This window comes from Hesperophylax consimilis, chromosome 12, assembly GCF_061612785.1.
Source record: "Hesperophylax consimilis isolate HC1 chromosome 12, BYU_Hcon_1.0, whole genome shotgun sequence".
NCBI lineage: Eukaryota > Metazoa > Arthropoda > Insecta > Trichoptera > Limnephilidae > Hesperophylax > Hesperophylax consimilis.
The window spans coordinates 10,480,302-10,495,413 of NC_142847.1; the positions used below are offsets into that span (position 1 = coordinate 10,480,302).

General features: G+C 32.7%; 1 protein-coding gene across 1 annotated transcript in view; it reads left to right on the plus strand.

Moving 5' to 3' along the window:
- Positions 1–2,769: 2,769 nt before the first annotated feature.
- Positions 2,770–15,112, plus strand: part of LOC149419113 (putative aconitate hydratase, mitochondrial) — a 38,304-nt gene continuing 25,961 nt past the window's right edge. Inside the window, exons 1-5 of the mRNA XM_089638119.1 lie at positions 2,770–2,906; positions 3,320–3,400; positions 3,923–4,066; positions 6,000–6,378; positions 11,771–11,857. Coding sequence (XP_089494245.1) covers positions 2,874–2,906; positions 3,320–3,400; positions 3,923–4,066; positions 6,000–6,378; positions 11,771–11,857 — 724 coding nt within the window. The 5' untranslated portion in view covers positions 2,770–2,873. The remainder of the gene's footprint in view (positions 2,907–3,319; positions 3,401–3,922; positions 4,067–5,999; positions 6,379–11,770; positions 11,858–15,112) is intronic.

Consider the following 15,112-nt stretch of genomic DNA (forward strand, 5'->3'; position numbering starts at 1 on the left):
TTGATTTAAGCCACCGCATTCCCAATTCCTTTCCCAACGATTTATAACATGTTTCTCTTTAACTTTTTAAGTTTAAAAAAAATATATTATTTTTTAAGATAATGTCTATGCATTTGTTAAGCCGAAACGTTAATTATTTGAAATTACCTCGATAGAAAAAAATGGCAAAGTAAACTCCGAAAATTATTGAAAACAAGTTTTGTTCCGTTATTTATTACATTATAGGCATGAAAAATTTATTCACAGTGTATTTAAATGCAACTAAAACAATTGTCAAACGATTTTTGCTTTATTTCAAACGAGTCGTGTTTTATCAAATATTTTCTAATATTAGCGCGCTCCCTTTAACATTCGTATTTATATAAAATATCTCCCTTTCAAACCATCTTTGAACGCTTACTACGAGGCCTCAAAGCTCGACTTGGTTGGAATGTCGAGCTTAGCGCGGCTTGGAACGTAATAGGTCGGAAGCTTAGATATCAGTAATATTAAACTATTGTCTATGTAAAACCAAATTACTGTCTACGTGAGTGGTATATCTATGCTGTCTAATCTCATCAGAGTGGTTTATTTATGATCAGAATGGTTTATTTATGTATCATCCCAACAGAGTGGTTTATTTATGATCCCAACGGGCGTGAGTGGTTAATTTATGTACCGGACCATATTCACAATCGTCAAGTTGCTGTCAGGTTCGTTCCTGACAACCCAAACCGACTCTATTCCCGAATATACTGAAGAATCAGTCGTATAAGTTTTAACTACAAAACAACACTACTTTTAAAAGCCCAGTTTTCGGTTACCATGAATTAAATAATTAAATATTACTCAGAGAAAATGAACGCTAATATTCTCGTGATAACTTATGCACAACCGAGTTTTGTGTTTCCTAAAATCTTTGAATTGTTATGTTATAAAAGTACTTAGTTACGGAGAAATAAAATTTAAAAAAAAACTACCTATATAAATATAAAAATAAGAAGCAGGTACATACTTTTTTTACTTTGAGCAACGTTGTTAATTACGCGCGAATATTGAATTTGTAAATTTGATCGCGTGAATTTCGTAGACACCAGTGCTGTCATCTCTAGGAACAATTCCCAATATAAAGGTAAATAATATATTTATTTTGAACAGAATGGTACAATTTACTATACAAGTGAACAGTAATAAAAATAAAATAATGTGTAATTTCAACATAAGAAGTTAACTTAGGTAAGTGGTAAGTTCTTAAGACTAAAGGTTTATGTTGAAGATATCAAGATCAAGAGACGGTCATATTATTTAGCAGCCGTATCATGCAAGCCAATACACCTGTTCTGTCATGTAATATGCAGAACAGATCGTGGTGCCGCCTCTGGCAGTATGTTTTTCGTACTATCAACTTATGGCATTCTAGGAAGTATAAAATATCTCTAACAAATAATCATGCATAATTTTATGTTACTTCAAAAATCCCACTGCTTCTCGACTGCATATATTTTGGTAGTGCATCTCAGAGAGCAAGTCTTCACGGTGCATAAATTGTGGGCACTCGCCGTGCATTCTCAAGTATTTGTTCCAATATTTCTATAATTTTTTCTTGGATGGAGCCCATATTATAGCAGAAGCGTAATATATTATTGGAATATATTTTTATATAATGCAGTCGAATATAGAAGTGGCCAAGGCTTCGGGTTTGGTAAATTGTTTGTATATAAATATTTAGGAAAAAAAGAAAATCAGAAGTAAATGGCTTTGGAAAAAAAAGTAATTTTTAAATCGAAATATCTAGGAAAAAAAATTATAATCGTCGGAATAAAGTTTTCTTGGATTTATTTGATATTTTTTGCCTGCAGCAAGCAAGCACCCTGAAAATTCAACAATTATTTTTTGACAACAATCTGGGGATTATTTTTTTTTAGTATTGGAAAGATTTATTCTCGGAGCTAGCAAGTGGCAACCCCAGTCCGTTCCTCTCCTCACCAGTGTTGCCAATTCAGCTCCTTTAGAGCTAGATCTGGCTCTAAATCGACGTCGTCAGCTCCAAAAAAAGTCATTTAGCTTCTTAGCTCGTTTTTCAGATTTTTCAGCTCTTATTCACGTGAAATAATATTAAAAAAAATTATATTTGCAATAATATTCCAAAATAACGAGGACTTCCCAAAAAAAGAAATTCCCCGAACTCCTGCACAAGTAAAAAATAAAACTAGAAATACACTTGGCAATGACATGGTTAATTCGATTTAAACAATTCGATCGGGGCTCAGGCGACACAACAAATGTTGCGAGGATTATGAACTTCCCCCAGAAGTTAAAAAAAATTGGAACAATGGCTGTATATGAAAAAAATCTTGATGAAGCCGGTTCTAGCAGTGCGATGGTACAGGAACTGGAACCGGATGACTGCTTAGATTTTTTAGAGGACTAGTCGCTGCCTAACAAAAAAAATTATAAAAAAAACAATAAAAATATCCTGAAGACTTCGATATTATCAAAAATAATTGTGTTTTGAAAATTATAACAAACAAACAAACAAACTCAACAATACACAAAGTGTATTGTTGAGTGTTTGTTATGAGTTGTTCAAAAGCAGCCAACAAGAAGGACAAAAGGCAAGTTTTTTTTTTTGTCAAAAATTCTGCATTCCGCCCCCGAATTTTTCTTCTCTGAAATTCTCTAACAACCCCCCCCCCCCATGCTTTATGTCACTTTCAAAATTTTAGCTCCTTTTTGGCTCTTTTTTGGGTTTCGCCTAGCTCTACTTTAAAATTCGAGTTGGCAACACTGCTCCTCACCTCCCCGAGTTGGATTTCAGTCAGCTGGGTGAGAGTTTCATGGAATTGGTTCGGTAAATTTTTAGTAAATTAAAATCTGTCTCGTCTTTCTTAACCATGGCGCACTGTATGCGAGTTTTGCATCGCCAAGTAAGTTATCTACCTCCAATTATTGACCTATCGATAGATTGCCGTGCGCTAGCGACATTGACGTCGTTATGAGTGAAAAAATTCGACACGCAAAATGCCGCAAACTGAATTTATTACGCTTCCTTTTACTAGTGCAATCTATTTATAACTTTAAGTGATACATTTGGAATATAAAATCATATTAGAACTTATCTGCGTACTTTTTTTTATATAGGTGCCGAAAAATCTTTGGTTTTCGACGTAATATCTTAGTTATTTGTGCATTATTGCGTATAAACGCGTTATAAAATGTTGCAGAGTTAACGATTTGTTGGTTTTTATTTGTTTTATGTGTTTTGTGTCAGTTTTTGTTGTTTCATTTGACTTTTCATACAGCTTCTCGATCTTGCATAATCAGTGAGTATTTTGTGTAGGGTGGACAGGCGAAGGCTGTTCTTGCTGAAATCCAACAAAGATGTTTCAGCGTGTCCCCCCTCGCTGCGGCGGCCGCCAAGGTTGGTTTTTACCCCATTTTTACGAAAAATATCCAAGTTCAAAAGTTATGTAATCACCAGACCTCTTCTACGCCCGTGAAACTTAACCTCATAACTTATTTTTGTTGATGTATTTACGTCTACTTCCGTTGAACCACAACACAGTTTACATAACTGTAACGAAATGTCTGTTTTCAACAATGAGAAAAATAATAATATTGCTGGTATCTCCTATCTAACTAATGAATCTCAAATGAAATGATTATTAATACTCACCATGTTAAATATTATAGTAAACAAAGTAAAATTAAATTATTTATACACAAACCTACACCACCATAATATGCTCACAGTTTGGAAAGTTTTATTACTATCTTTGATTTATTATATTTGATTTATTATATTTGAGCTGAACTATGTGATAACTTGTATCCTTAGGTTTAGGGTTCAATCCCTGTTACAATGCTCAAATGAAAGTGTGCAATAAAACAAATTGGTGTACAAAAAAATATAGACAATATAAAACCAGTTCTTCATTTTTAGGTTGCCATGTCCAAATTCGACAAAGATGTTCTGCCCTACGAGAAATTGACAAAGAACTTGGAGATCATCAAGAAGAGGCTGAACAGACCCTTGACCCTTTCTGAGAAGGTTCTGTACTCCCACATTGATGATGCCAAGAATCAGGTTTGTTATACTTATAGTTATGCCCGGATAATGCATTAAACGTAGTGCACAATTGTTATGACGGAACTAACCATCTCGCCATTTCCTACAGCAACACAACATTCTGTCTCGGCACACACTGCTTGTTTCATTCACTTTTATATATCGTCTTATACATACTTTTCTGTGATTCTGACTCGTGACATGACCCGTCTTAAGTATTGATTCACTGATAGTTCTTCCCTCGTCATATGTTATCCTTACACTCCTTTCTTTGTATTACAAAATGTTAACAAGTCAGTTTTCTTTCCTACTGTATTATTAGTAAACATATCAGAATGTCCATTACGAAATGTTTGTTATAATGCAGTCATATATCAATCATAGTCACAACAACCTTCGTAGTGCATACTTGTCATGCTCTGTCAAGTTGTTAATACTAACAAAACTACATTTTAACAAATCCGCCAGAAGAAATTTCTTCATATTCATCGTAAAAAGCAATAGAAAGTTTAACCCGTGGCAGTGTTCTCCGGTGATTTTTAAGAATTGTTTTTTTTTAACATTTCACTGTTTCTCGAACAGAAGTGCGGTTACAACGGTCAAAGTGGGCTCATTGGCCACTTTGATTATGAGCTTTGATTTTCAAAACTCCCATTGGTTGCGAACTGTCAAAAAAGCCCTAATAATGCTTCTCCCTATACCTCCCACTCTGATTAATCAGATTCTGACGCTGAGGAGCTTGAGGCTGAAGATGACCCTGGCCCTAGTATTCCATCAGGACACAAAGTGCCTTGAAAGCCCCACAGAACGCATTGACCGAAAAGCCATCAAAAGTGTCCAAAGAGCAGCAGCTTAAAGTGTCTAAGAATGTGACGAGTGTTCTCGGCTCCGTTGCCCAACTTTGCTTGAGAAAAAAGAACTCGGAGTTAATTAAAAATCGGCCCTTATTGACATCATGATCCTGCAGGCTGAGAAAACTAAGGCTGAAAATTATACAAAGCAGCTGTTGGACAAAATTTAGCAGCTAGAGTCAGATCTGGGTCCAGTGATGCATCGAGTGACTAATGGGACAGAGGCTATCAGAAGTCACGAAGAAAAAACTATCAATAATGCCACCACTCACTCGTACTAGCATCGAGATAGGAAAGCTAAGACCATCTGTATGTTTTTCCCCAAACTCCGGGGTCGACGACAGCGATGACACCAAAAAGATTATAAGGGACAGTTAGGAGTTGTAGAATGTGTTCTATGTCTGATTAGAATTTTGTAATCAATAATAATAATTGTTGAACGTATTAGTGTATTAACTGAGTTTTTATAACTGGATTTTTTTTTTATTTTTATAGTGAATACCTCACAAGAGTCCCAACTGCTCCCGTCTGGAGCCAGTGAGACTATGGCATCCCCAATTGGGGGATGTTGTGAGGCTGAAGGTAAGTGGGGAAGGGAAAGAGGAAGGTGGGGAAGTACCTGGCTATTCAGATCTAGTCACTAAACACGGCTAAAGCCATTTGGAGCAACGTTTCAATTCTGAATGGTGGTCTTACACCAGGGCGATACTGGTAGTATCTTCCACTCTGAAATTGAATTGTTCTCACGTACGTGAAATCTTCGGTAAAAACCCAGTATAAATAAATAAGCAACAATAATAATAAACCTTTCTCTGCTTGTGTTGATTTAATTCACTTTTTTTATGTCGGAAAACTTTCAAATAATTAATGTCTTTGCAATCTTCTTCTGGTGCCCTCACCTATAGGAGGTCGGCCATTATTACGGAAATCTTCAATCTGCATGCTGCAGCAGGTACTACTAACTATGACAAAAAATCATTAAAAATTGTTTATTTGTCATCATTTTTTTATGTTATCTTTTATTCATCATGTCCTTTTCCAATCTCTTTGCCAAGACTCCTACAATTGTCCCAATAAATGTTTTTTTTTTGTGTGTGTAGGAGATTGAGCGCGGCACCAGCTACCTGCGCCTGAACCCCGACCGCGTGGCCATGCAGGATGCCACAGCGCAAATGGCTATGCTGCAATTCATCAGCTCGGGGCTGCCGCGTGTGGCCGTTCCCTCCACCATCCACTGCGACCATCTGATTGAGGCCCAGATCGGCGGCGAAAAAGATCTCAGTCGTGCCAAGGAGATCAACAAGGAGGTTTACAACTTCCTGGAGACGGCCGGCGCCAAGTACGGTGTTGGCTTCTGGAAGCCCGGCTCTGGAATCATCCACCAGATCATACTGGAGAACTACGCCTTCCCTGGACTGCTTATGATTGGAACTGACTCTCACACCCCCAACGGAGGTGGACTTGGAGGACTCTGCATTGGTGAGTACTGAATGTCCAATAGGAGTATGAATGACGAAGGGGAGTAGGCAAACAGAGTATGAATTACAAAGGAAGTAGGCAAGGAGAGTATGAACGTCAAATGGAAGTAAGAGTATTAATGACAAATGGAAGTAGGCAGAAAGAGTTTTAATGACAAACAGAAGTAGGCAAAAAAAGTGTGAATGACAAACAGATGTAAGCAAAAAGAATATCGTATGCAAATAAGAATTTAAAAAAAACCTTTAAAAATTGAACTTCTAAATAATAAGCGAATGAAGGTAGTATGTATGAATGTCAAGTGGAATAAGCCAAAAATTATGAAAATCAAATAAAATAAGGAAATCATAATTTGCAAAAATATATAGATAATCTTTTACTAAAGGAATTGTCATTTCTGATATTAATTGCTTATTTTATAACCACACAAAAATACAGCATCTTTGAATTCTACAAATATTTAAGTTTTGTAGAATATTATTATTTGTACCGTCTTGAATTTATCTAGGTCCAATCTATTTGAATAGCAATTCATGAGTCATTCGATCTCTGCAGCGAATATTACTGTCTACAAACGCTATCCATACATGTATTATAATATTTCATGGAAACTGATAAAAATAATCTTCTACAATTATTTGTACAGTTTGTAAAATTTGGTTAATTTTCCTCTAACAACCTGTTCTGTCTGGTTATAGAAATTTTCTGTCAAAGATAACGAACATGTCAGAATGAATTATGACTTCTTGAGGATATGTTGTCATTACATACATACAACAGCATAATTTGCAAAAACTGTTCCAAATATATGTATGATATTGCAGTATTTTTGAACGAAAATAGACTTCTAAGAGAAATAAGCGGATAAAAGCGCTAGTTTTTTGTGAAAAATCACCTCAAGGGCGTTTTATTTTATCAGTCTACTGAATTAAAAAATTTTGATCAGTTTTATCATGGAATTTATATTGAAACTTTCGAATTATATTTAATCAGAAATATAAGGATGATTTTAGCTTCTTTTTTGTATAAAATCAAATCATTTGTACTCAATTTTTCTTTGTCCATTGTTATTTTAAATGCTTTTGTAAATTGTCTTAAGGGGATGTTACCGTAAGCGCAGCATAATTGCGGTTTTTGACGCAGTTTTTTGTAAATTTCTATATTGTTTATAAGAAAATAATATTATGTTTTGAACAGATAATTTATTCTTCTAAACAATGAGAAAACAAAACGCTTTAAAATGTTTAAAACAATTGCGTAAAAAAAATATTTACAGAACCTCTATAAATAGCTTTAAGTTCGATTATATCCTTTAATTCTAAATGCAGAAGAATTTTAAATAAATACATTATCACCACGTCAATGTTGTCTAAACGATGAGAAAATAAAAGTATTTTGAAAAGCATTAAAACAATGCTTAAATAAATAAAAACAGTTTTTTAATACTAAGATATTGTTCCTTGTATCACCGCATTATATAAATCACAACGCAAGTTATTTATCTTCAGTAACCGAGGTGAGTTCGACGTGAGAGCACGTTTCATTTTACAAAAAATAAATACGTAAATGTGTAGGCACATGAGAAAAGAGATCACACTAAAGGCTAGTCGTTATGTTATTATGTATCATTTCTAGCCCAAGTTGACTTTTTTACTATAAATCTCGTTTTATGCAACACTTGGCCATCTGGCTGACTACCAGCGGCACAGAATATTAGAGAGTGCCCCTTCACTAGAATCGTATTCCTAGTTTTATTTATTCACGCCCTACTGTGCTTTTACATAAATTTCTAATTATACAGTTATATTAGTTGTAACAATAATTTATCTAATAAATTATGGTAAAATAAAATGAGTTTTTTATTAAGGAGTGGCATTCTCTTATATTTCAATAATTCAAGTGTTTGTGAAGAGTTCGTTTCATTACTGATACGGAATCCCAAAATAAATAGACAACATTCTCAAATTTATAACCCAGATTATGCCGTCGATTTATAGGTGTGGTAGTTAGTTTGAAAAAAAAACACAGGTTATAAACTTTTTTGGATTAACTAGGCAAGATCAAAATGGAGTTAGTGGATAACACTGTCACTAATAAAATCGCTTTTGATTAACACGATAGTTAAACTTTTTTGATATATTTCGACATCACGGATTTTTTTAAAACGTATCAAATGATTAGTTTGACAGACCGCGTCGTTACTTCTAACATGTAGGTACGTTCATCATCTACAAATAAATACAAAAACCGACCTATATAATCCTTAAATCTTTTTTCCAGAGGTTACTAATTGTTTAGAATGGGCAACAAAGAAAAGAAGAACAGGTATTCGCTAGTAAGTAGGGCTGATGGTTTGTGAATAATGTTTATGTCTTTATTGTTTATATATGAATTGTTATTTGATTTGAAATCTACCACCTCTCTCCATGGCTATAAATGTATTGTTTTGTAAATTTTTCGTTTTATATAATCTTTTGTTTTATATAATTTTTTTAATTCATATTTCTTTCTCACAAATTTAAATAACTTATTCCATATTATGCTCTCCCAGTTAAAGTCACAAGGAGGAAATCCATAATTGGTTTTATTTTACTATATAATACTTATGTACAAACTGATTAAATGTAAACTGTCGATTTCCCAAAAATGAATACGCTCTAATGGGCTTTTACAAAAACAAGTAATACAGTTGTGTTAGGTACATAGTACTATATAGTATATTATACTCTCGGGCACGTCACCATAACATATTATATTGCCGATTGAGTCGTACAAATCTGTACCCGAATTCGCCCGTGGGAAGAGCGATACGCTATTTAAATATATTAGATAAAAATTTCGACATATTCTTCGGAAAATTCAATGAGTTTGTAAGGTTTTTGGCACTACATTCTCACTGTGAAAATGGTACTTTTACAATTAGTTAGATAAAATATCTGTAATGTTGTAAAAATTTTTGTACACAAATAAAATAAATAAAATTATATATAGTGTACAATAAATAATGTTTTATGATGAAGTAAATTAAATTTAATAGTGTGGATTATGGAAAGCAAAATATGTATCAAGAAAGATAGAAATATAAAAATAAAAGTGTATTCACTACGGAGTCGTGAATTCATACATCTAAGTAAAGTGATTAAAAATATATCGTTTTATAACTAATACGGTATATTTAAACATGTCTAAAATATTCCCAAATATATTGCCAAAATGATGTAGTCTATTTATAGGTATATGAGCTTCATAGTTGGTTTTAAAATTGGCAAAGAAAACGGTAGCACTTTGCCTCAAATTTCTGGTTGGTACGTAAAATTTTATTTTGGTGAGAATTTCAGGGTTGTCAATGCAATTATTAATAATTTTATTTAATATTACAAGTTCAGAGATGATCCGCTTATCTGACAGCGTTATTGTTAAGTTGTTTCATCAAAAGGACATAGTTAATATTTTTAATTGGAATATTCAGTTTAAAGTTAATAAATCTTAAAAATATGTGCTGTACCTTTTCTATATTGTCAGAAAGCGTTTTATACAATGGGGATCAAATAGGCAAATTATACTCTACCTGGTTTCTTACTAAAGACGTGTACAATGTTTTAAAACATTCAAGTGACTTGAAACCACTCGCTGTTCTGCATATGAAACCAAGCATTTTTATAACTTTCTTTGTTATATCATTTACATGCAGATTAAATGTTAACTTTTCATCAAATATAACCCCCAAGTCGCTGATCTGAGCGACTGATGTCAATAGTACATTATTTAAAGAGTATTCATAAGTAACATGACTTTGGATTTTACGAAAACGAATAACTTAGCACTTTTGAATATTAAGAAATAATTAGTTGATCACACACCAATGATATAATTTACAATTTATCCAAATTAGATTGCAAAATATGGCAATCCTCTATAGTACGTATCATTCTATATATTTTCAAATCATCAGCGAAGAGCAGAACTTGTACATCTTTAAATACACCAACAATGTCATTTATAAATAATAAAAACAGAGTTGGTCCGAGGTGAGATCCTTGGGAAACTTCACATATGGATTCGAAGATGTAAGATTCTACAGAATTTATTTTAACACAAAGCTTTATTTTACTAAGATAACTGTTGATCCAGATCAATAAGGTTCCTTTAATGCCCAAAAGACTTAGTTTATACACAAGAATATGTCTCCTAACTATATCAAAAGCTTTGGAAAAATCAGGGTATATCGAATCCACCCGATGCTTGTGGATAAGGGAATCAGTTACTTACATAATTTTCATAAATGATTAAGTTACTGAAAGTGTTTCTATCTGTGATAAAGCCGTGCTGATTGGGAACGATTATATTATTGATTTGTTTTGTAATGACATCTAGTAAATTATTTTTACTATTCCTAACTTATAAAATAATAAATGATGGTTTTTATATAAAAAAATGAATCTTATGCTTTTTACATTACATAATTATTTGTTTTACGTAACTTTTTTGCAAAAAATAATAATAAATATTGAAAATGACCGATATTTTATTTATCTTGCCAATATATTCAGATATAATTATGATCAGATATTATGAAAATAAATACCTTATTGTTTTGACATCTGTCAATGAAGAACACGTCGGTTACGAGACATAAGGTACTACTTACCGTCTAGCAGTGTAGTTGATAGTATCAATAATTTATCAAACAAGTTTGATAGAAATCTGATAATCTCATCTAAATCTCATAAAATCATGAGCTCCTTCTGCAATTCGTCTATCGAAATTTACCTAAAAAATGCAAACTCAACTTAATAAACTTTATTTGAAAGACGCTCATTATTAAGCGTTTCATGTTCAAACCTTACTCATGGGTACCATCTAGTGGATTTCATCGCTGCCGCTCGAACTGAGTTGACCAGCGCACGTCGCCGCGTGTTCCCCGTTCCAACTTACTTCATTCTTCTCCGCCCCGAAATATTATTTCGGTTTTTGCAAATACCCCCTTAACAAATTGTAATTGGATATGCCATGTTTTAAAGAAATTTACAGCAAACAATATGCCGTCTACACCTTTTATTCTATATTAATTGCGAACGAATTGAAAAGGTTCCTATTTTTATATGTACTTTTTTTGTTTGCACAAATGGAAATCATTTTCAAAACAAATAATTTTTTTTTTTTTTTCATAAACTTTTGTCTTAGAAATATTATTGTTGTTTTCTGTGTTATCTTGTTCTTAACCTTCTGACTGCTTTTCTGATATAAATATTATATTGGATGTACGCACAACTCATTTTTGACGTTTTCGATACCCACTGCTTGTGTGCTTTATCCGCAGGCGTGACTGCGAAAGAACACCATCATAAATTAATATGTTTAATTAATGAGTTATTATTTGCTGCGCTTGTTCTAGGAGTGGGAGGTGCTGACGCGGTGGACGTGATGGCCAGTATCCCCTGGGAACTCAAGTGTCCCAAGGTCATTGGAGTCAAGCTCACAGGTAAATCAATCTTCATCGATATCGACTATAGTCAATCTCGGATAGAATCAACGCAGAGGTAGTTAATTCGGTGGCTAAATTTAGGTAGGGTAGGACGCTCTCTCTATCAGTTATCGAGTAGCGACGAGTAAAAAAATAAAATAGAAAAACGGTCATCATCATAATTTTTTCGAGAATAAAAAAAAATCATTGAAAATAACCTAGTAAAAATATTATAATTTTTAATGCAAACATAGTTTTGTACCGGTGGTTTTTATCATGTAAACTGTAATTAGCACTTTACACAAAACTCAAAACATATTTAATTATGCAAAATGAATTGTAAAAGTTATTTTATTTTTGAATAAAAATATTTATTAATAAATTTGCAAACCATGACAAATATTTTTCAAATGCTAAATGTTGTTTCATAGAATTATTTAAAAAATCTTCGGGGGCGCCATGGTAAACTTCGAAATGAAAATACAAAGTTTGGTGTTCTCTCTTTCTAACATTATTTAAATCATATACGTACATCACCGTAATGCAAAGCGACATAGCGTAATTTTTATGAGTTCGTTTCATGCTGGGAGAAATATCTCCCAGAGAGTCTGGGTGTTGGACGTGTGGGAGAAATATCTCCCAAAAGTGCTCTAGGGGTTAAAACATTGTTTTTCCAAATTATTTATGCTCATAGATTGTCAACAGTCACAGCTGCCAAAATTTCTACCATTTTGTGCTAAAATATTTCAACAATTTTTGGCATCGTAAATGTTTGTTTGTTTTCAACATGTTTCGTAATGATGCACTTACTTATTATATAGATTGTTGTTGCATAGTTGGTATGGGAAATAAATCATATTTATTTATTTGAGGAACATAAACAGTCTTAGTAATACAATATACATAAGAGGATAACAAAAAAACAGACCAATTATTAATGTTCACAGATAGATATTCAGAAACATAAAAATAACCTGTAAACTAGAATATTTAATAAAAATGAAAAAAAAAAACAGAATAAAGCAGCAAATGAGAAAAATAATAATACGAATGTAAATTCAACAAACGATAAACCTATAATATGCCTACCATAAACAGCAATAAATAAAAGTGATTATAACTAACTTAAATATACTTAGGTTGGAACGGGAAAGGGGAGGAGAGGGATAAGGAAAAGTTGCCACGCAAGTAATATTAAAATATTAGGTACAATCAATTTAACAGTCGTGAATATGAGTTAGAATGTGATACAATGAAATTCTGTAGTGATAGTAACTAGCAGCATGAGTGTCTATATTTGCAAATTTATTATTATAGTAGTTACATGTCCCTTGCATAAATTCATTTTGATTGGAATTGGTATTGCATCTATCAATGTAGAAAAGGGTATTTTGTCTGCTGTATCGAATTGGCGCATGGAAATTTATTTTGTTCAGCAACTCCAGGCAGTCAACTTTAGAGTTAATATTAGCAGATTTAATGAAAGGAGATGATAATATGGACCACTTGAAGCTCCTGATAAGCAATGTTATTAGATAATTACATCTGAAGTGCACATTGTTAATTTACATTTTATCTGCAAGTTTCATCTGCTTAAGTCACTTGAGATATATTATTTGTCGCTAACATTACACTGTCCATCAATTTACACATTATGTGCATACTACTTATGTAGTTTTACAGGGTAACCGTAAACCCTGAATTTTACCCCAAATTGAATTAGGATTAAATCATTTTTAGATTCTTATTTTAATATCCTAACTATGAAACCACTGAAGAGATAAACCGATAGAAGTATGATGTGAGTCTGTTGTGTCTGAAGTAATGGCAGTTTTATTTTACTTTTTGTAAAATTGAATTAACATTTAAAATTATCAAAATTCTTTCCATTGATCTGTCTAGGGCTTAGGAGTCGAAAATTCTTTTGTTAAATGGCACATCAGTTTTCATTGAAATCTGTATAAATAACGCTTCTAGGAATTTTTTCTTCTTTTTTTCTTCTATGAAAATAATGTTGAAATAACAAGCGAAGTCAGAGTATCGAAGTCAAGTAGTAATTACCTACTATGTTAAAGTTTTTTTGTTTTTATGAAAATTCTTTTTTTTTGTAATTATGTTATTTTTGTAATTATGTTATTTTTTTATGTGGCTACCCTGTATCATTGTATTAATTAACACTGCCATCTTTAAGATTATATATTATACTTAGTAAGTGGTGTTGACCTCAATTTATACTGGTAACACTGGGGTTCTCAATTAAAAGTTACACTATCCTGCAAGCTACTTGCCTACTTGTGGCCAACTGTATTATGCTTATCTCTGGAAACCTTGAATTCGCTTTACACTAATACATAGCAACTTATGAAAATGATAACACATTTGTGTTTCATGTTGAAACATAGACACGCAATAAAATAAAACTGGAAAGTTTTTAATATTAGACATTACGTTTTGTAAAATCTCTCTTTAGGTTTAGGAGGTTTTAAAATAACTTGTAACCATTGTCGGTTTTCACCAATATCTCAAACCTGCCAATATTTGAATTTCTTCTATAGCCATCTACCCCAGAGTGGGAACATATTGCTTGTGCAATGATGTAGGACTCAGTGAGCAGAATATTGAACCTCTGACTATTCATATTGTGGCTTCACCACAGTTTAATGCCTTCAGAGGGCGAAACAGCTGTCATGCTTAATAAACTGTTAAAGAAAAACCAAAAATTAAAATGGAGTTCTACAAATTGAACTTGATTACAATAAATTCTGGCACCCGGGTGGGAAACCATAGCATTGGACTATTCAATTAACTAACCAATTAAATTTTATGAATGCATGTTTTGAGACATTGTATAATTGTTTAGCTTCACAGATAACCGTAATTATAGTTAGGTTAGGATAGTTTGTGTTGGCTTAATTTTGGTATCATTATGTTGGCTGCCTTTTTATTAAAAGATCTTTAAGTTAAAACACTTTTGGTATTTTGTGGACTCCAGTTCCAGAGCATCCTAAACTGTGGCGCTTTTCTACCACTAGATAAATTATATAATATTTTTAAATATCTAATTTTACACCAGTCTAAAACCATTTCACATACTTGATGTCAAAAAAAAAAAACTCATTAAGTGACATTGAAAAAAAAATTTGGCACCTGTTCAAATATGGTTTCCTGGCTTTATTTATCTTCTCCGTCTTGCATCGTACTTTGAATGGTCTTATAAGATTATGTAAGAGTACGGACGGAGAATTAGTTTTATATTTATATTGTTTCTTATCC